We start from the raw sequence: 23272 nt of genomic DNA on the forward strand, positions 1-23272 counted from the left end.
TGTCATGATGTCTAATGTTATCTAACATTATACTTGATAATGAGCTGATTGCCACTACTTTTGTTGAGTTTAAGATGTGAAATTCAGGACAACAAAGCCTTATAAAAATAAGTATTACCTTATTTTATGAAATTTTAAGTTTAGAATTTATATAACAAACCATAATATAGTTATAATTCATTACTAGTTCCTTGAACATATATATATAATTTACATTCAGAAAGTTTCCTCTGAGAAAGATGTGTATCAAACAGCTTAAACTTTTAAGCATAGTAAAAATCCCTACAGTTAAAAAATTAAAACTCTGTATCTTGACATGTTTAAGAGTCTCCTATATTCATACTATATCATGTAATTTTCTCCAAAAACTATAATTAGCAATAACTGAAAATTTTAAGGCACCACTTTCAAAGCTTAGAGTTTACATGCTTCATTATATATTTTTTTCTTTCTGAATATAACATGTTCAAGGACTGGCTATTATAAAGTCCTTAGTTATATTGTGTTGAATGCTTTTTAAAAACCTTTTGACATACGATCAAAATTAGCCGTGACTAGTGACCTGACTTCAAAGGTCTGAAAGTTAATGGAATGAAGTCATTTTGACCCTGATGTTTTGACAACTAAATGTGAGGAAAAGAAACTGGACTATTAGTAAGTAATCTGTACAACAGATAAGTTTTATTCTCGGCAGGTAGGAAGTTGGTTGTCTTAGTTCTTAAACAATATCAAAAGAACCATGTCCAAATGGCTGTATCAGAATATCATGTATCTTGATAGAAATGTGTGTTCCAAATCTAGCTTTTGATAGTGTAGAGTTTATACAGTTTTTCTGTACGTCCTTTGAACTTGGCGCACTCAGTTGGAGTCACTTCAGTTACTCTAAAATGATAACCTTCATTGAGTTTTGGTGGGATGATAGTAAAAGTGTAAGTTTGAGCAAGATATAAATTATTACAGAAAATTACAAGTTCAGATTGCCCAATTATTTAAGCAAATCTTAATGTTTGTGTTTTGATTAGGAAAACAGTGACATTGTGACTGAAAGTTCAACATGGCAAGAGCAGATCCTTGAAAATGAAGAAGCCATTGCTCTTAGCAAGAAGGACAAAACCATTCAACATGTGGAAATATTTTCTTATGCCAGGTATAAAATGTATTTATTTAGGATAAACTAAGTTAATGACTTCTTTCTCATACTTCCTCAGAAGCTACCAGTAAGGATTTATATGGCATTGGTTGCTACAAGTCAAACTGATACAATGGTTTTGCCTGTTCTTGTGTGTAACTTTCAGTTTTCTGTATTTAGGTAGTAACACCTAACATTAATGCCTGGCATTAAGATTTACCAAACTCTTTCAAATATCTAGGAAAGCACAGCCTTTGAAGTATCAGAGATTATAATTCACTTAATGCTAAATACCACTCAGTATGAAAAAGTACTGTTCACTAGCATTGTTGAAAGCCACTATAGGAAGATTTACAACAAAACGTGATTTTAATTGAAAAGTCACACACTTAAATGAAACTAGAAACAAATGTTTTGTAATTTTATTGTGAAATATTATGTGCCTATAATATTATTTGTACTATAATACAGGAGAGTCAAACTATGATCCTTTGGAAGATACTTTTTTGGTATTTCAAGGCCTCTGATTTCTCTAACCTTTCTGACAGTTGAGGTAAATAGTTTCTGATGACTGAACAGATAGAGTTTGAGTGCAACAGAAACACATTTTCAGTTCCTGATCTCTTCTGTTTCATTTTTGGAACTTCTCAAAGTAAGAAGGTATAAAGGTCGGTGGTGGAAGGTTTATTTTAAAATAACCAAATACTACTCTGCTTTATGTCCTGCTCATTACCAAGCAATGAGGAAGAGGTAAACCAGGATAATGTTCTGTATATCTTCATTCACTTGGAAAAGTTAGCTGGTTACTGATGTCATTGAGTATATCCCGGGAAGTGGAGGACTGTACAGAATCCATTTGTTTATAATAAATGCCACACATGAGTATACAAAAGTGACAATGCCTCACTTAGCCCTAGCCAAACTGTGGTATCCTTAATCTTTGGGATCATGGTTATACAAAACTGGAAATTAGTTGAAAGGGTTTAAGGGCAAAAATGGCTGTCACAAAGATTTGCTTTATGTAAATCATCACCCAAATCCATTAACTTAAATCAAAAGTCTTATTTAAGATACCTATTTATGAAAACCTTATTTTCTGTTTTTTTTTTTAGCATAGTAGTTTAAAGCAACAAATGTGAAAGAGATGTGTACTCGAGGCAAGCATACAAGGTTTAGCCCAGCCTTTGCCTTTTGACTTGCTATCTGATACTGAGCAGGGGATGCCACCACTTTGAACCTGAATTTTTCCAGTAGTAAAATGTGAATGATTTGTATTAAGTGATCTCAGAAGTGTCTCTGAGCTCTTGCATGCAGCTGTCTTAGGTGCCAGATGATAGACTAAAGAGAACACAGCAAGCTGAGAATAGATTTTGGCCATTTCATGCTAGAAGATCCCTCAAGGCCATCACTGTATTTAACAGTATTAACAAGTGACGGTCATGATTATATCCCAGTGTCTTCAGGCAAAAATTAAATAATATTCTCAATTCTCCACCTGAAAAAGGGGAATTTGAAAGATGAATATTAAAAATAGAATAGAAATTTATAATTTTAAAAGGTAAATTTTAGTAACCTTGAAAATTTCTTATTTCTTTCTGAGTATGTAAGGTGATGGCGGTGTAGTAGATCTTTGACTTTTCTTGCAGGATGTATCATAAAATCATTATAAAAACCCTTTGGTACATAGTGAGAAGTATAGTACAAGTTCCTGGCTTTTGTTGTTGATTTTTAGCATACGCATTATTGATGTTCATGTTACATTTTACTGTTAGGGTTTGTGTCTGTGTATTATCACATATGTAGATTCACGTGTCTATCACCATAGTCATTACAGAATATAAAAGGCTCATTAGCACAAGGACCCTTCATATTGCCTTTTTTGTATCCATACCTCATCTCCTCTCCTCCTACCCCCCACTGCCCCCAATTCCTAACTCCTGGCAACCACTAATCTGTTATTTGTTTCCTGTCTCTTTAATCTTATCCTTTTGAGAATGTCCATAAATGGAACTATATGGTATGTAACCTTTTGGCATTGACTTTTCTTAGCATAATACTCTGAAATTCATTCAGATTGTATGTGTATCAGTAGTTCAGTGGTTTATTAATATTTTTCTTGCTGATTAGTTTTCCAGAGTATAACCATACATTTTTAATCATTCAGTCAGGTTCGTTCTGTTAAAAATAAAGCTGCAGTGCAGTATTGTGTGCCGGTTTTTATGTGAACATTTTCTTGATATAATTGTTTCTTTGGATAAAAGTTTTTAATCTCTCTGATATAAACATCCAAGTGTTGCTGGGTCATATAGTAATTGCATGTTTAATTTCTTTAAAAACTGCCAAACTTTTTCCAGAAGAGTTGTACCATTTTACATTCCTACCAAAAATAAGTAATCTGGTCTTTCCACATGTTCACCCAAATTTGGTGTTGTCACTTTCTTCATTTAGTCATTCAGATAGGTATGTAGTGGTAACTATTGATGGTTTAATATGAGTTTCCCTGATGGCTGATTGTGAATATTATTTCCTGTGCTTATTTGCTATCTTTTTTTGAAATGTATTTTTGCTTATTGTTTAATTGAATTTTTATTTTTTAATGTTGGTTCCAAAGTTCTTTATTCTAGATATATGTTCTTTTTCAGTCAGATAAGTGGTTTAAGGATATTCCCCAATCCATAGATTATATTTTCATACTTTTTAAACAGTATATTTGACAGAACAAGTATTTTTAATTTTAATAAGGTTCAGTTTATCAACTTTTTTTTACAGATTGTGCTTCTGGTGTCAAATCTCTTAACTCCTTGCCTACATTGAGATCCAAAAGATTTTCTTCTATTAAAAAAAACCTATTACAGTTACATATTGTACACTTTTTAAGTCCATGGTTGACTTTGAGTTAATTGTTTACATGGTATGAGGTTCAGGTCAATATTCATTTTTTCCCTGAGTCTAATGACACTCAGTTGTTTCAGCATCATTTGTTCCAAAGGCTATTCTTTCCTGCATTGAGTTACTTTTGCACCTGTCAAAAATGAGATGGCTGTATTTGTTTGGGTATATTTTTGGTTCTTTTTCTGCTCCTTTGGTATGTATGTCTTTTCTCCACTATTTTCATACTGACTTCATTACTGTAGTTACATAATAGGCCTTGGTATCAAGTAGAATTTATTTTTCTTTGTCAAGGTTGTTTTGGCTGTTTTAGAGTTTTATGCCTTTCTATATAAATGCTTTAATAAGCTTATCTATGTCTAAAAAAACAATTCTGGAAATTCCATAGAAATTGCCTTAAAGATACAGATAAATTAGGGAAGAATTGACATCTTTATTAATTTTGAGTCTTCCATTTATGGTGGTAGTCTTTGATTTTCATCACAAAAACTTTATAATTTTCAGCATACTGATTCTATACATATTTTGTTAATTATATACTTAAGTATTTAGTTCTCTTTGGAACAATGGTAAATGGTATTATCTTTTTAAGCTTTGTTTTCACATGATAATAGTTAATACCTAAGAGTGCAGTTGGTTTTTACATATCAGCCTCGAATGTATCCTAAAATCTTGCTGAACTATTTCCTTATTCTAGAAATTTTGTTTTAGATTCTTTGGGATTTTCTAGCTATTGGCTTTCTGTTTACCAGCAGTTTTTTTCCCCAAGAATCATTTTCTTTTGATAGCCATGTGTTTTCTATTTGTAATCACATAACACAAATTCATTGTATTTTATACTTATCCTTAAGTTCACTTAATGAAGTTTTTCTTTTTTACAGAAAGAAAGTTATTTTCACTTTTTGAGGAATTATTCACTAATGCTGGCCAATCTCTCACTTGCCTAAATATAGTATTCCTTAACTGTTGCACAATATTGCCTAAGTATATGTAATTCAAGTCCTCAAATTGGCCAAAAGAAGTCTTCTTCTGAAATTATCAGAAGTCCTATACTTTAATGGTCATTGACACCTAGAGTAATACTATATTTAGTTGTATCAAGCAATATTTGCTGAGTACCTCTAATCTAAATATCCATAATCCACAGCTTTTTGAGACACCATTAATGGAAAATTCACATCTGGCCTTATGTGGAGGGTCTCAGTCAAAATGCAGACTCACTAAAAATTATGTGTAAAATACCTTCAGGCTGTCTCTATAAGGAATATGTGAAACATAAATGAATTTCTTATTTAGACTGACTCTTATTCCCTAGAAATCTCATTATATGAATGTAAATATTCAAAAATTCTGAAAAAAAAGTCCAAAATGTGAAGCAGTTCCAGGCATTTCAGATGAGGGATACTTAGAGTATTGATAGATGTCAAGCTTGAGATCTTGATGCACTATATACATGGAATATTATTTTAAATATTTTTGTACACACTATGTAAAGACAACTTTATAATGATAACAAAGCTGAAATATTAGACTTTTCCCAGTTTTGACCAGATGAGTTAGCTTATTTGTAGAGTTGGTATTTATTAAGCCCAAATCTATGGGTTGATTCGCACATATGTCAGTTGGCTATTTAATATGAAGGCAGAATAAAGTATGTATGCCATTGATCATAAATAATATTATAGTCATACAAAATTGGGAGTATTAGCTCCTTATTTTCATTTTTGATTGCAGGGAGGACTGGCCAAGAATGCAACTACAAACCCAACACTCTTGATTGGTAAAAACCTCAAAGTACATGACAAATCAATAACACTGTATTCTAATATAAATATATGCTATTTTTGATTGCACATATATATATAACTTACTTTCAAAAACTACTCTGAATTGTTCAACTTAAAGACTTTAGTGCTCATTTAAACATTAAATTTAATATTTTGGATTATTACAAAATTATGCTACATGATAAAATGTAAATTATTTAGATTATTACCATAGGTTAAGTCCAAACATGAGAAATTCTAAAGAACTATCATGATTATTTTAATCAGAGTGGTGTTACGTGCAGTGATGCTTCTAGTTTGGACCTAGAAATAGTTAATTCTCTTTTGAATATTGTTTCTCCTTTACTGGTATAACATTGATGGAGAATGAACACTTCCTTCTTAAATGCAAATGAACCAGTTCTCTAGTGAATTTATATAGTTAATAAAAGTAAAGACTTTATTGTAAACAGGAACCTAAAATTCTGCTTATTCATTTTGAGGTCTAAAAGTCTAACTTAAAAATTAGACAATAAGCTTCTTGACCCGTATTCCCACTGGAATGCTACCAATAAGAAAAAAGGAATAAGAACAAAAGAAATGCAAAATGATACGCTGTTTTTACAATTTAAAAGAAGTTTTTTAAAAATTTATTTATTTATTTATTTATTTATTCATATGTGCATACATTGTTTGAGCCATTTCTACCCCCTGCCCCTGCCCTCTCCCTCTGTCCCCAACCCTCCTCACTTCCAGGCAGAACCCAAGAAGTTTTTAATGCTTGTGTACAATAAGTTTGTTGCATGTGGATAGGTAGATAGAAAAGTTGTTCATTGTATAGCTTAAGCGCTTCAGAGCACTGGGGCAGCTGTGCTATACTTCTTTTTGCTTTCCATCTAGGGTTATAAGATGGTTACACAGTTCCAATCCAGTTCTCACACAACAAAAATTTCTAAGCATGAAAGAAGAGGGGAAAGCTTTTCCTAATACGTGTTTGCTTTACTAAACACTCCCAGCAGATTCTTCCTTAACTCATTGGCTACAAGTGGATTGCCTGCTCAATTAACAAATCCCTCACCAGTGAAAGGATGTAAATTTGCCATACTTAGTTTTCATTAGTCCTGATCCATCTCCTAGGACTAGATAAGTTCTGCCTGATAGTGGAACAGAATTGGGGCTCTTGTAGCAAAGAGGAAGGGGGTAATTGTTGTTGGGTAGGTAACCAGTTTTATACTTGGAGAAATGTGACAAGAAGTTGGTATTTTAGCTGTATTCTACAGTATGTGATAACCTTTTTAAGTTGGTAACAAGTAGAGGAATATGTCTACTAATATACTGTAACAATTCAAGATTGATTAGTGTTACTTTATGTTATAGTTTTTACTATAATATTTTTTAATAGTCTGATTTTTAAAATTCTTTTGAGTAGCCATTAAACATTCATTTTAGTAATAAACTGCTGGGTAGCAGCATAATATATACTGTGAAAATAAAAAATGAATGCCCTTAGAACAAAGTACATGCATCAAAATAAAACAGTACAATTTCTGCACCAAGCTGTGTTGGGGGAGAAAATGTGCAAATGACTGAAAAATAAATAATGAGTACCTGAAAAATAAATAGTGACAACCAACTGGTTGTCAGTTTTTCATTGGATTCATCTAAAAGGGTCACTGTTACAAGGCACATTCAACTGAAAACACATTCAGTTGGATGTGTTCCTTTGTAAGTACTTACATTAATTGATAAGCAGTAACAGATAATGTCAGAATTTATATACCCGAATTCTCAGGGTTATATATAGATTTTGGTAATTAGTAAAAAAAAATACATTTAGACTAAGCAGTATTGAACAGTTATAGTTAGGAAAATTATCTAAAATACTGTCATGGCTTTTGGAGTTCAAATTAGACATATTAATGACATTAGATTTAATTTGTAAAATCTACTTTGATAATAAAAATTTCATAAGAATTAATGTGTAGATTATTTTCCTTAAGAACTAAAAGCTTCTTTTGAGGCCTTTCAATCTACTAACATTATTTTATATTTGGCAGACATATTTTTATGGTTTTCAAGTCCCTTTAAATTAATGCAAATAAGCTATTCTGAAGTTTTCTTTGGAGGTTGAATATCTCTAAAGAAAATATTTGCCATAATATAAAGTTTTAAATTTAGGGGACAGAAGCCCTTTTGATGAACAGAATTTTGTTTACTTCATAATTTTATAAGATGTTAGGAATTTCTGGTGTCTTTATAACTTCTGTTTGGATAGTAATCTCAACTTTGGCAGAACTCCAAATATACTGTGTTTTTTAATGAAAAGTGAGGACAATATTGTGTTTTTATTGTTTGTGTTTTCTGTAGTGATAGGAATTTTACCAAAATACGATGTTGGAAACAGTGAAACTTAATAGCTTATAAATGCAGAATTTCAAAAGAATAATTTCTTTCTTTATACTTATACTTTTCCCAGTATCACATACTAATTTTATTGACTATACCTTTAATTATTTTTACCTATGTATTCCAGGATGTCCAGCACTGGTTAATGCATTTCATTTTCTCTATAACGTTAATGTTTTCACTTAATGTTACAGAGAGTCACTGCATAGATCAGTTTCTATGCTCAGTTTCTATGATTTCATCATTATGGTCTGTAATAAGAGAAGGTGCTATATTTTGTCTTATCTGGAAAGTGAAATTAATTATCCTGTCATTTCTTAGTTTAATCTTTAGGTGTAGAACTTTTACTAAAAACTGTTACCTTAGATCCCTCATGGAACTCACTTAAGTTACTGGCTTTGAAAATATTGAGAGAGAATACAGAGCGTGAAAATGACAGAAAATATACAGATCACGTTTCATATAATTGCCCATCATTTTTAATGATAATGGTGCTGTTGTGTGTTTATGTTGGCCACCATGTGAATGCAAACAACCCAAGTACACATGTTTTGAGTTGCCTTTTGGCCTGGACGCAGTTTAACAGTACCTTAGAATTGTTCAATATCTTATATTTGATTAACCTTTCAGAATTCATAAAATAATTTTCACATAAGTGAGCTTATTTATCTTCCAAGTCTCTTATGAACAGAAAGGCACATGGACTTATCAGCATTTTGTAAGTAAGAATGTAGGATATTAAGTGACTTACCGACAATCTCCTAAGCCATACATCTAGAACTAGAACTTAGGGGTGCTTTCTCCACTCTAGTTTCCTAGATCTGAAAACTCTTATTGTACTGTTAATGATATAAATTCCTGTTTTCATTAGATTTCATTGAAATGATTAGGTTGTAACAGTAAATATGCTATTTTATTTCTTGATGTCTGAGTGTTAGTTTTCATTGTCCTTTTTATTGTAATATTTATTGTGTTAATTTAATAAAGCCCTTCAGTTTTTCATTTCACTGCACCCAGATAATTTGAATTTATATGCATTGTTTTATCTTGGCCTACCTTTTTTTTTGCTTTCTACAAATAAGTTTCTTTCATATTAAAAATATCTGTTGTCTGTACAACCCCCTTTTTATTAAGCATTTATTAGACACAGTGTTCATACAACAAGTGTATTATAAGGAGCACACAAAAAGAGGTGTTAGAGTCTTCCCTCAGGGAATTCAGAAGATAAAGCATATGCAGGTTGAGAATTCCTTATCCAAGATGCTTGGGACCCAGAAGTGCTTTGTATTTTAGATTTTTGGATTGTGGAGTATTGTTACAGGCTTTAGTGATTGAGCATCCTTAATCCAAAATGCTCCAAAATCTAAAATTTTTGAGCAATGACAAAAAAAAACTTTGGAGTCTGAAACATTTCATATTTTGGATTTTTAGACTAGGGATGTTCAACCTATACTGGACAGCCAAAGGACTATTAAAAAGGAATTGATAAATAAATGCAGTGTAACCTGCATGTCTTTGAAGGGTAATAACATTATGATGAACATTGTTGGATTAAGGAAGATTTCTTGAACATGAAGTTCAGTTTTTTTCTCTTAGAACATATAGATTGTTAATATATGTGATTATGTCTAGGAATGTTTAATTATGATTTTATGGAGAGTGCAAGAATAGCCCTATGAATGAAAACATTTATATGGGTCAACACATGGTGATTAGAGTTAATAAATTGGCATAAGAGATGCCATGTTGGAAAATAGGTGATGAGATCAGAGGATTAGTGAAGAAGAGGATTTGATTTTGAGCCAGAAAGAGAAAGGTTTTCTGGAAGTAGAGTTTAGTTTTGATTAAAGGAAGGGCTATTCTTAGTTCTGGAGTAATCAGCAGATGTTTACTTGCCAGGACTTGTGAAGTGTAAGGCATCTGGCTATGTATTGAACAATATTGAGCTAGTATTGAGCTAGTTTTCAGCTCAATGAAAATACCAGATTCTGTGGAGAAGCAATTCAAAATGCAGGCCCATTGAATGGGAGCCTTTTGTGTCAGTCAAGGCAATGATGGACTAAGAGTGTTAACTGTAATAATCACTTTGGAAAATGGGTTTCCACTAGAGTAGTAGCCGTCAATACTTAAACAGTATACAGCAGGAAATTATACAGAAAGATCATGTTAAATACCACAATATGATAGGTCAACTTAAACTTCTCATGGCAGGCGTTTTTTCTGCTTTACTGAACATACCTCTGTCACACTACCAAGTCAAGAAAGCCTCAATAATAATCATCTTTGGTAACTAAGATTGTTGAGCATCTACTATGCCACAGGCAGTGTGCCAGGTTCTTTACCTGAAATACTTCATTTAATCTTTAGATTAATCTTGAAGGTAGGCGGTATTTATCCTGATGTTATGGATGGATAATTTAGGTCTCCAAGAGCATAAATAACTTGTTTAAGTTTACAGCTAACTAGTTATAGGGTTAGTGTTTGAACCCAGTTCTCTTAATTCTGAAGACTATAATTGTTCATTTGCTTCTGAAACAAAATTCTTGTGTCTGTCTTAAATTCTCAAGAATATACATGTGTCGTGGCCTCCTTAACCCTGAAATATTTATTTGTACTTTTCAAATATTAAGTACATTTCATATTATATTGAAACCTTAACCTTTAATGTCTGCATCACAGATGGTAAAATAATACACTGAACTTTATAAGATAAAAGGAATTAAGGAATACAAATTGCCATGAAAAGTTAAAGCAATAGGACAAATGTAGCAGGATAGAATTATCCAAAGCATGATATTAATTATTATTATAATTTCTTATTAGTCAGGATTCTCATGAAGATGTTGAAGAAGCTGGTGCACTGCAGAGAAATCACACTTCTGTGATATCTGCAAACCCCACAGAAGCTGCAAATTCTGCCGGCCTGCCACCAGAGGATGAGTCATTGCTTACTGAATGCTTTGAAATGCCCGCAGAACAAACTCCAAGCAGTCAGAGTGCTCAAGTAGTAAATGATGCTGAAGTGACAGGGGAGAAAGAAAACCATAGTGAGGATAAAACTTCAGAAGAGGAAACAAATGACTATGTACCCATAGCAACAGACACCATAGAGCAACCAAAGAAAAATAGAATTACTTATTCACAGATTATTAAAGAAGGCAAGAGATTTAATATTGATTTGGTATCAAAAGTGAGTTTCAATTTTGCCTATCATATTATTGAACAACACTAACTTCTATTTGATTGAAAATAGCATCTGTGTGAAGTGTAGAGCACTTATTTTGTAAAAAGATAGTAGCCAAAAGTTTATAATTCATTCTATAACTATAGGTTAAAACATACCAAAATGCTCCTGTTAAAATACTTTTAATGTGTTTTTAATTGTACTTTCATACCTGAAGAATCCTTTTTTACTAGAACACATAGTTCATCCTAATGTTCTTCTAATGCATTGACACTGTGAATTCTATCAAAAAAATTCTAATGACCTGTTTATAAGTCCATGTCTTTTACTAGCTTATATTAATTGTACAAAGTAAGGGTATCATTGTGCATATTCATGCCTTTATAGTCAACTTTACATCAACTTTTTAACCTTTATATATAGTAGCTATTTTGACATTTATATGATGATGAATATTCTGAATAAACCAATACATTTTTGAAAATCATGTGTTCAGGTTTGAGGACTTCAGAGGATAATTTCATAGTGGCAGAGAGACAGGGAAGAAACCTTTTGTCTTCAGTTATATTTCCATCCTTAACTCTGATGTTATTGCAGTGTAATTTCAGAAGAGGCTCCTGGATCTTAAAAGGGATCAGGGTTGCAATGATTTCATAGAAAGCAAAACTGTTTTTGTGCAAAATACTAAAAAACAGTAAGGTAAAGGATTATGACCTTAAAGAGTTAGGGGTTTGGTAAAAGTATAGAAAAACCACAACCAAATCTTATAACTTCAGGGCACACAGTGAGAAATTGGAAACAAATAGGAGAGGATAGTAAATAACATCAGACTTCCCTCAAAACTAGACTTTTCAATTTAAGGTGCTTTCCTCAGATTCCAAGTAATAGGGGAAAGAGAAGGAACAGTGTATGCCTCTCACATTTTGTGGATGCAATCACAAATCCTTGTACTCCTGTTCCCTTTGAACTTGATGTTGGGAAATATTAATATCTTTTTTACCATTCATTTTTCTTTTTGTCATATAGCACTCTGTGTTTGATTCTATCATGGTCTGAGTTGCTACTGCCTTAGTCCTACTACATATTTCTGTTTTTAAAATTTATTTTATTATTGTTGTACTGGGGGTACATTGTGATATTTACAAAAGTACTTAACAATATATCATAGTTGAATTCACCCCCTCCATCATTCTCCTTTTTCTGTCCTCCTCCCATTCCTGGAATAGTTTCAACAGGTCTCCTTTTTCCATTTTCATACATGTGTACATAATATTTCCACCATATTCACCCTCCTATACCCTTTCCTTATGTCCTCCCCCATCCCACTGGTACCTACCACCCAGATGGGACTTGTTTTGCCTTCTTGTTCTCTGTTTTTATTAAAAAAATACATTTTTTTGTGTTTCATTGTGACAGTTCCATGTATATATGTATTAGAGCCCAAATTGTTTCATCCCCCCTATTTTTCTCCTTTCGACCTTAGTCCCCTTCTTATGATGATTTTAGTAGATTTAAAAATTCTATATTCACTCTTGTATAAGATGTGCATCAACTACATGCCTATACTACCTTTTTTGTCTACTTTGACTGTACCATCCTTTGAAATCTACCATTCTTTCTCTGATTCCTTCCTTTTTGTCTCTGGATGGAAGTTTAATGCTAGCTCATAATAACTTCTCTACTTTCTTGAGCAGTATTGTTTGAATTCAGTTAAAAAAGAAAACAAAAATTGAAGTAGTCTAATAACCAATGGGCTTTGTTCTAAAGATTGCACTTAAAATTAGTTACTTGGAATCTGGAACGCCTTACCTAAAGAAACCATGAGAAAAAGAATGTGGTTAAGAATCACAGCCAAAGGCAGGTATAGTGTCACTCCTGTACTCCTAGCTATTAAGGGGGCTGTGGCAAGAGGATCCCTTGAGCCCATGAGGTCGAGGCAACATAGGAAGAACTTGTCTCAAAGAAGATATATCTAACCCTTATATTAGCTGAAGTATAGTACATAACAAAGGGAAATGGTAAAAGATGATGCTGTTTCAATTGTAGGAAATAGTATAGAAAATTATTTAGTTGTATAAGAAAATCAACATTGTTTATAGGAATGAAAAGTTTAATTAGAAGCTGAGACATTGAAACTGTGAAAGAGATTGGTGGATATTTTCATGGATTTGAATGGTTAGTAATTTTGGATCTCTGAGTGAAAAAAAAATGTGTTCATATGCAGTTATTAGGCAGTTATAGTTTGTCCTGCATAGTTTTTGTGAGTTCATACATCAAACAAAAATAGCCAATAACTATTTATTGTGCTTATTCTACAAAAGTAGAAGTATCTAAAGATTGTGTGACCATAGCAATACGAGGTTTATTGTCAATTTTTAAATGGTAGTCATTTAGTGAACTTTTTTTAGTACATGCTGGATTGAAAATGGTATATTTCTTGTTATTTGAGCTGGTTTTTTGAAAATGTCCGTTCTAATAATTGCACTTGTAACTTCTGTGTTTAGGATTGTTACCAAATAGCTATCTTAACTCCACTCTTGCCTAAAATCATTTTTGTCTTTGAAGTACTTGACATTTCTTCATGTATTTGATCTCAACGTCATCATGGTATAGTTAAGAAATATTATGGGGCTTTATAGTTTACAAAACATATCCATGTATCTTTAAAAAAACAGCTCAGAAAAAGAACCAGCTCAGGGTAGGTTAGTTTACTAAAATACATACAGTGCTACAGTTCAGAATAATAGAGAAAATCAAAGATGAAATTCTTATAATGAAAACTCATTTCTAAGTCCATAATTTTAAAATTATGGACCAAATTATTAAACCTAGTTCCCATTATTTTTATAAAATTGACATATTCTTTACCCTCATCACGATGAATTTTCTATAGTAGATCACTTAAAGGATGGGGAAAAAGAAGCTTAGGTTTAAATATGGTACACATCTGTTATTTCTAAGCTTAAGAAAACAAGGGCTGGTGGAGTGGTTTAAGTAGTAGAGCACCTGACTGGCAAGTGTGAGGCGCTGAGTTTAAACCCCAGTACACAAAAAGAGAAAAAGAAACAAACAAAAATCTGGGATAATTTTCATTGAAATTTATTTTCACTCTTCAGTGATCTCTGAAGTACATTAGTTAAATGGGCATTAAATCTTAAGCTTTATTCGGTCTTATTAAATGAAAATACATTAATATTTGTATGTTAATATTTGTGAAAGTATTAACGGGTTTTAAGATCTTGATCCTTAAATCTCAGATGTTTATGTTTTTGAACAAATGTGGGTTTTGAAATACCTGTTTATTATACAATTAAGACTTGGCAATATATTCTTAAAAACAGGCTATTTTAGTTGTATATTGTGTTAGGAAGAAGGTAATGAAGCAACATACCATATTTAGTGAGGTAATTGGATTTGTTTCATCAAATATGATACCAATTTTGTTTGTTCTCCAAAATGTTGAACTAACATAATAGTTTATAAAATTTAACTGATACTGATTTACAGAAAGTGCTGTTCTATTGAATGCTCAGACTAATGGTTTAGATTGATTTTTGAGATTCCCCTTTTCTTTGTATAATAAAACAAATTTCATTTTATTTCCTACGGTTTTCATAGATGTAACATTTACATTTTAACATTTATTGAGTTGTAGACATTATGTAAAGGTACCTTGATTATAGAAAATAACCAAATCTGTTGCTGAACATTAAATTTAGCGCATACTAGCTGAGTGTTTATTTAAATTCTTGTTTTTTTCCTCTCTGATATTAGTTATGAGATATGTTGAAAATTAAATCAATCCCTCATATGCATGCCAGCAGTAGCTATCGTCAATTCTTGAAAAAGTCTTATCTCATATGAACCTAGACTGCTTGGGTTGTAGAGGGACCTTATGATGTGACTCTTTGAGTGAAAATGCATTACAGTTTTCTCTGGGCTAGTTTTATCTTACAAGCACCTGGCCTTATACAGGTCTACAGTTCCTTATTCCAAAGCCCCTGGGTGGTGGTATGTTGTTCAGATTCAAAAATATACTGTAGAAGATAATAGAGTGAGTATGCCAATATGTTATATATTATGTAACATTCTTAGCAGATCTGAGGAACATTTCTGTGCTGAAATGTGTGAATAGTCATATATATTGGGACAAAGACAGAAGAACTTTCTATCAGTTTGAATCAGATTTTCCTACTAAATAAGTTATGAAAAAACTTTTGGATTGTAGAAGTTTTTTTTTATTATAAAATATCTGAATTTTTAATTTCAGATAATGAATTGTAAACATGTAGTAAATTGTGATGTGTATTATAATATTTATAGGTATAGTCTTTTATAAATGATTAAGTGTTTATCATGTTTCCATTATTTTGCCTTTGACCTTACCCTCTAAAATTTTTCTTTGTATAGCTGCTGTATTCTCGGGGATTACTAATTGATCTTCTAATCAAATCTAATGTTAGTCGATATGCAGAGTTTAAAAATATTACCAGGATTCTTGCATTTCGAGAAGGAAGAGTGGAACAGGTACTATACTAATCAAGGATGTAACTGAACCTACACTTAAATTATCATGGTTCATTTTGGGAAAAAAAGCAAGTAAGGTTGCTATTTCCCTGGTAAGGCAGCATACTCTAATCTTGCATGATGATTTAGAAATGTAAATGGTAAGATTTGCTTAATTAAAATTTCTAGTGTTACTTTTCTGATGAGTTATTCCACGGCTTGATTTTGCTCTTGAGAAAGTGTTACTTTCAGGCAGCAGTGCTACATTTGAACTGTCATTTGTTCCCTGTTAGGTTGACATGCCATTGGCTTTTTAATGGCATGAAGAACAACTTGGCAGAATTAAGTAAGAAAGCTTGCAAGTTGATTAGCTCTGAAGTTAACAGAGATGCCATTAGAAGTGATGGAAGGTGACATAAAACAGTCAAACTAGAATGACATAATGTTGTTATATATAAAGTAAAAATGTAATTTGAAATACTTGTATCATTAGGAAGCAGTTTTATAACTTAAAATCATACTGCTTTGCAGGTTCCTTGTTCCAGAGCAGATGTCTTTAATAGTAAACAGCTTACGATGGTAGAAAAGCGAATGCTAATGAAATTTCTTACATTTTGTATGGAATTTGAAGAACATCCTGATGAATACAAAGGTAGTATTTTACATTAAATTGTGTTCTCTAATTAGTTGTGATTTTAATTTTAATATGCTTGCTCTAATTTGGTAAGCCACTCTGTATTATTTTAAAATATAGTGTAACACTGCAGTATTTATTAGTTTAAGCCCTTAGCAACATGTAGCTATATAATTTCTTAAAATATTATCAAATTAAATGTTCCTCAGTTTTTTACTAACCATATTTCAAGTGCTTAGTGACCCTTTGTGGCTAGTGTCTATACTACAAGTATTTTCAACATAACAGAAATACTCTGATCAATTTTAATTTTTGCTTAAAAATATTGCTGCCAACTAGCGTTTGGTAGATGACATTTCCCTTTTATTGTTCCATTCTTTTTTCTCATCAATAGTTAAAAACCCTGTTTACATTGCCACTTTTGGGACTTGTTTAACTTAAAAGCCTTTAAAAAATTTTTTTTTGGTTCTAGAATTTAAACTCAAGGTCTTGCACTTGCTAGGCAGCTGCTTTACCACTTGAGCCATGCCTCCAGACCTTGCTTAGAATTTTGAACTATTCATTTTGATTGACAATAAAAAAGGCTAGATGGCATATGGGGAAACCACTGGATTTGGAGAATACATGGTTTCTAATATTAACTTTGACCCATCTCACTGTGCAATCCAGGGGCCAGTTACATGAGATTTTCTTGAAAATTGAATGTACCATTTTAATATCAGAATCATACATTTAATGTTCATTGGAATGGAAATGTTATGAAAAGTAATACCATGAAAAACTTTGATGGAATAATAAAAATCTAATTATTGCTCTTAAAGCTTAAGTCCAACAGGTATTGACTGCCAACTTGTTCTTTCCAATGGATGTATAAACTTACATCTTCACTGTAGTTTTTTTGTAATTTTTATTTATTTAAGTTATTTCCATAAAGTTTTTGTCTTTTCCCATTTTCTACCACTAATTACATTGTTTTTTGTTTTTGATTTAAAGGAGTTGTTTTTAGGGATCCCTTATGTTTTGTTACATGATTATGTGGCAGGATGACTAACTCCAGTAGCCACACAGAAATTAGTTTCATTGCTTTTTTTTTTCTTTTTGGCACCATCAGGGTTTGAACTCAGGGCCTCACGCTTGCAAGGCAAGCCTTCTTACTGCTTGAGCCACTCCACCAACTCTTTTTTGTGATGGATTTTTTGAGAAAGGGTCTCACAAACTATTTGCCTGGGCCTGGCTTCGAATTGCAGTCTTCCTGATCTCTGCCTCCTGAATGGCTAGGATTATAGGCATGAGCCACTGGCACCCAGCCAGTTTTATTGGTTTTTAATCATAGTTTTTTGTTCTAAATCTTAGGAATAGGTATACATTTAATAAAAAAAACCTGCTACTTTGTCATTTTCACCAGCAGGTTTCCATTTTATCATATTTAGTATTTTCAAATGTAATTATTGACAGCATTATGCAGCTTAAATGTTAATAAAGTAAGATCATTAGCAACCATGGCAGCACATTGAGTTATTTAATGATTTTCTGGGTTTTTTTATCCATAAAATAGTAAAATAATCATCTAAAGATTAAAAAGTAATTAAAAAAGTACCGTCAGTCCAGTTAGGTTAGTAGAATTCTTTCTTGTGTTTTGTGACTGTCCAAGATGTGATTCTAGGACTTCCCATGTCCTTTGTGAAGACTTTTAACACAGTCTTGATTGCATTCATTTGGGGAGGTTTTAAGGAGTTTAGTTCTGATTTTAATCGATTAATTTTCAACTTTCTTTTCATAGCGTATGAGGACGTTACATTTTCTGAATATTTAAAAACTCAAAAATTAACCCCCAACCTCCAATATTTTGTCCTCCATTCAATTGCAATGACATCAGAGTCAACCAGCAGTACCATAGATGGTCTCCAAGCTACCAAAAACTTTCTTCACTGTCTCGGGCGGTATGGTAACACTCCATTTTTGTTTCCTTTGTATGGCCAAGGAGAACTTCCCCAGTGTTTCTGCAGGTAAGTTTGGCATTGGTTTTCTGGTGTCTTCTAAAAGAGATACTTGAATAGCATATGAAAACTAGAAGAAAATGAGATTTACTCAAGATTTCATATATGCAAACATATACTTTATTCTACTTTTAAGTTACTAATTTACTTACTTAATTATCCATATAAATTATGTATTCTGTTTGGCCTATTAGCTGGCTTTTCATAGCTCCACATGTTTGCCAAGATTTAAAAATTTTATGTCAGTTTAACTTATGTAGAATACCATTGCACTGTATGTTTTAATCTTGAGTTTCCCTGATTACCTATGAGATTGAGCCTCTTACATGTTTATTGCTATTTATGGTTTCTTCTCTGGAGTATACTTGTTTATGTCTTTTACCCATTTGCCTATTGGGTTGTTGTGGTTTTTTTATTGATTTGTTGGAGTTTTGAAATATGTTCTCAGTTTTATATGTTGCATGTATTTTGTCTTACTGTATTTATGGTACATGGAGATCATTAAGATTAATGTAGTTAAATATATGAAGCTTTTCTTTTAGGCTTAGTTCTTTTCAGTATTTTAAAATTTAATTATATTATTAATTATATTTCATTTTGCTGTTGTAAAATTTGATGTCTGCCAAATTTACCATTTCTTTATAAGTAATCTCTCTTTTCTTTCAAGCTGTTTTTTTAAGATAGTTTGCTTTTGATGTTCTGCAGCTTTACTACACTGAGTCTTAGGTGTTGGTTTCTTCGTATTTATATAGCTTAGTATGTGTTGAACCATAGGAAGTTAACAGTGTTCAACCATTCTGACCTAGAGTTCCATGTGGTTTGACCAAATACATTGTTTCCTCTGTCTGTGAATTTAGTATTTAGGAAATGAATATCCTTATAAGTGTTAGTTTTTTCCCATTGTTTCTTTGCTCACCTTTTGAAATGAAAATAAATTATGTTTTAGAATTTAGCATTCTCTTTTCCATATCTCTTAATATCTCATTCATACTTTCTATATCCTAGTCCTTCTGATTGCATTCTGGGTTCTTTATTAAGTATGTTAATTCTTATCACCTGTTAACATTCATTTTTTAGGTAGTACTGGGGTTTGAACTCAGCCTCATGCTTGCTAAGGCAGCTGCTCTACCATTTGAGCAATGCCTCGAGTCATTATTTCAATATTTTTATCTTTAAGTTTTTGAAGTTTGGATCCCTCCTCATTTTCCTTATCATTTTTGATAGTTTCTTTTTCATTTTCATTTATTGATTCCTATTTCTTTAAACATTCCATATGTAGATATTTTACATTCTTATTCTTTTAACCTTGTGGCATTAAAGTTCATAATGATACAACACTGACATGTGTTATTTCTAATGACTCATTTTAATGGTTTATTTTCTTGTGCAGTGCTTATCTTTGAGAGGCTATATCTGATTTTTTAATCTGGGGATTAAAATTTAGGTTGCTTTCCTTACACAATTATTTGTGTTTCTTTTATCCATAAGATACTACAAACTTGAGACCATTCTAGGAGGGGAGATGGCCCAAACAACGTATACACATGAGTAAATGTAAAAATGATAAAATAAAAAAAAGGAGACCGTTCTAGTTCTTTCCAGGAGGTCCTCACTTAATAATGGAGCCCCAGATACAACAACCACATTGTGATATACTAGGCTTTTTAAAATCTAATTTCTTGTAGTGCTTATTGCACAAAGCTTTGATTTTAGCTCTGGGCTTATATTGTATGTGTGGATTGTTTGGGGGAATGGAGTGTTTACCATGGATATTTCTTTTCCTTCAGTGTTAGCTGTGCAGTAAGAATTACGTTTCATGGAAAATGTAGTTTTTTTGGTATCAGAAGGAGGTTCTGTCACAATACTCAATCCAATACACCACTGGAAGTTGGAATTCTCAAATTCCCATTTCCTAGGTATACAATTGTATGAATGGAAGTGAGTATGTTATACATTTTAAGATGACTGCCTTTTTAATATAATAGGTCTATGTATTTCCAAACAACCCCTTCTTTTGATTACAGATCAAAGTAGGGATGAACAGAGAGTACCATGTCCCCTAGGGTCAGAGGTCCTTCTATTAACTGAACCTAAGAAGGGAGTTCTATGGTTTTCATAGTTACTTTTTCCCTCTTCATGTTTCATTCATTGTCTCACTCAAAGAAACCACGCTGTTTTCTCATATTGCAACATGCTACTAAGTAACAAGAACACAATGAACAGATGCCTTACTAGTATTTTATAAAGTGGAATGCATGAGCCAATCTCCAGTGGCTCATGCCTATAATCCTAGCTACCTGGGAGGCTGATATTGGGAGGATCGAGGTTCAAGATCAGCCCAGGCAAATAGTTCTCAAGACCCCCATCTCCAAAATAACCAGAGCAAAATGGACTGGAAGTGTGGCTCAAGCTGTAGAGACCTGCTTTGTAAGTGTGAAGCCCTGAGTTCAAACCCTAGTCCCACCAACAAAATAATAGAGTGCAGATTGAGCATTCCTAATCTGAAGAAAAATGCTAAATTTGCCAGTCCGAAATACTGTTGCACTAAAAATGTAGAGAATTACCTTCCTACTGTATATAGAGAGATAATTTCAAACATATATAACTTTCATGTTTAGAGTTGAGTCTCATCCCTCAGATATCTTATTATGTATTGCAAATATGGAAAAAATCCTAAATTTCAAACCTCTTGTTCCAAGCATTTGAGATATGGGATACTCAAGCTATATTTTAACCTCATCCCTTTTTCCCCCAAAAGATCCTATATTTCTTTCCTACTTCATTTTATAAATTTGTTTTTAGGTTTTCTTTATACATTTTAAAAAGAAAAGACATTTGAGTATCATTTGTTTATGTTGTACTGTTATAAAATTTCAGAATGAGATTCTTACGGATTTATATCTTAGACGAAGACAACATTTTCCCAATGATGGTTTTTAACCTTTTTAAGACTGAGATTTTTGTCAAGAACTTGTACATATTTTTATCTTCTGCAGAGCCTATGTCAGTATTGTACATGTGGTTGAATTTTGAAGTTTGTTGTGAAAATTATACGTCTTCTCCAATTGAAGTGTACTTTCAAGGGATAATGTAATTAAATGTGTGTATGGTAAAAATGACAAAAGACCCCTTTTCTGTTACATTTGAAGTAATTCTTTGAAGTAATTTTCTGTTACATTTGAAGTAATTCTTTGGTAATTAAGGTAACTCTTGAGTACTTTCCACATTTTGCATACATGAGAATATGTATGAATTAAAATAAAAATACATTTTCTTGGTCTAGGAATATTAACCTCTAATTTTATGATGGATTCCCTGCATTATGCTTTATAATTTCGTATAAATATCATTCTGTTTATATTTTAACATAGTAACACTACCATCATCTATACATCATAGGCTACATTTTTTATCACCAGGTTATCAGAATAACTTGTCACCTTTTCTATGATTTCTAACTACCATTCTGTATTCTCTTTTAATATAAGCCACTTAGGTATTTCTCACATCCAGTTACACTGTGTTCTCATGAAGGCTACTGTTATAAATGGCATGAATGCATATTTATGTGAAGGATTCAAAGACATTTGTAAGTCATTTCCTTGCATTCTAAATGACTTCTTGTAAGTAGTATAGCATTTTAACTACTTGAGATAACTATGGACAAACACCTTTTTATCATTTTAAATAGGTAGATGTTTTTAGCAAGGAAAATGATGTTTATGTATTTATTGTATCTAGCAACCATTAATAAGTCAGGACAGATAATTTGGACCATATTGAAATAAAAGTCATTGAAATCTATATGTTTCTCTAGTCTAGCAAGCCTTAGAATTTCCCTTATTATGTATTAGAGGGTTAATATTTTTTCTGGCAAGCTAGACAGGGTATATATGCAGTATACAGGTTTTTAAACTCACAATACATCTTACCAACAGAATTCCTTTTAAAAGCCTAACTGAGCTAATTTATTTCTGTTATCTCTCTGGTTGGTAACATAGTAGCCTTTAGAAATATCTTCTAGCCAAAAATCGTATGTTCTCCCTCATATGCGGATTATAGACCTTAAACAAATGCAGTAATATTATTGGACATGGGTCACACGCTAAGGGGAGTGTGCATACAGGAGAAATAGGGAGAGAGAAGGAAACCTAAAACTTGGAATTGTTTGATGTGCCTACTGTAGAGGAGCTAATAAAGTAATCTTAAACTAACAGAGGACACTATGGGAAGGTGACTGGAAAGTAGTGAAGAGGGCTGGTAGAGATGAACCAGTTCAGGTTGTAATACACATGTGTATGAAGGCAATGCTAGGAATCTCTCTGTATAGCTATCTTTATCTCAAGCTAACAAAAATGCTATATCTTTCGTATTGTCTCTTATGTTTTCTCGTCAACAAAATTGAAGAAGAGGGCAGAACAAGTTCTTCCTGGAAGCGAGGGGGGGAAGGGAAGGGGGTGGTGGGCAGGGGAGAGAGATGGCCCAAACAATGTATACACATGAATAAATGAATAAACAATTAAAAAAAGAAATATCTTCTAGTTCAGAATAGGTTTTATATACTGTGTCATGTTTTCATAACCTAAGAAATGAAGCAGTACCAATCGTGGCAAACAAACTTTGTATATTTTAAGTAGACCAGGACTGCCCAGAGTCCAGATCTTTTTAACATTTTTTAAAAGGGGGGAGGGGTAATTTAACTGTTAGTTTACTAGGTAATTTATTCTTTCATTCTTTGGTGGCCTAGACTTGATCTCACTT

At 32.3% G+C, this 23272-nt stretch overlaps 1 protein-coding gene across 11 annotated transcripts in view; it reads left to right on the plus strand.

Moving 5' to 3' along the window:
* The window catches only part of Chm (CHM Rab escort protein), a 178816-nt gene that overhangs the window by 61405 nt on the left and 94139 nt on the right, over positions 1 to 23272 (plus strand). For 9 of the 11 annotated variants that reach the window (XR_012444304.1, XR_012444305.1, XM_074063038.1 and 6 more), the window contains exons 4-8: positions 1023 to 1147; positions 11014 to 11380; positions 15785 to 15901; positions 16412 to 16532; positions 18295 to 18520. Coding sequence is in view for 9 of the 11 variants with exons in the window: in XM_074063038.1 (XP_073919139.1) it covers positions 1023 to 1147; positions 11014 to 11380; positions 15785 to 15901; positions 16412 to 16532; positions 18295 to 18520 (956 nt within the window). In the remaining 2 variants the exon portion in view is untranslated. The remainder of the gene's footprint in view (positions 1 to 1022; positions 1148 to 11013; positions 11381 to 15784; positions 15902 to 16411; positions 16533 to 18294; positions 18521 to 23272) is intronic. The other 2 variants (XM_074063043.1, XM_074063044.1) reach the window with 1 other exon arrangement.

The sequence above is a fragment of the Castor canadensis genome, chromosome X, assembly GCF_047511655.1.
Source record: "Castor canadensis chromosome X, mCasCan1.hap1v2, whole genome shotgun sequence".
NCBI classification, from domain to species: domain Eukaryota; kingdom Metazoa; phylum Chordata; class Mammalia; order Rodentia; family Castoridae; genus Castor; species Castor canadensis.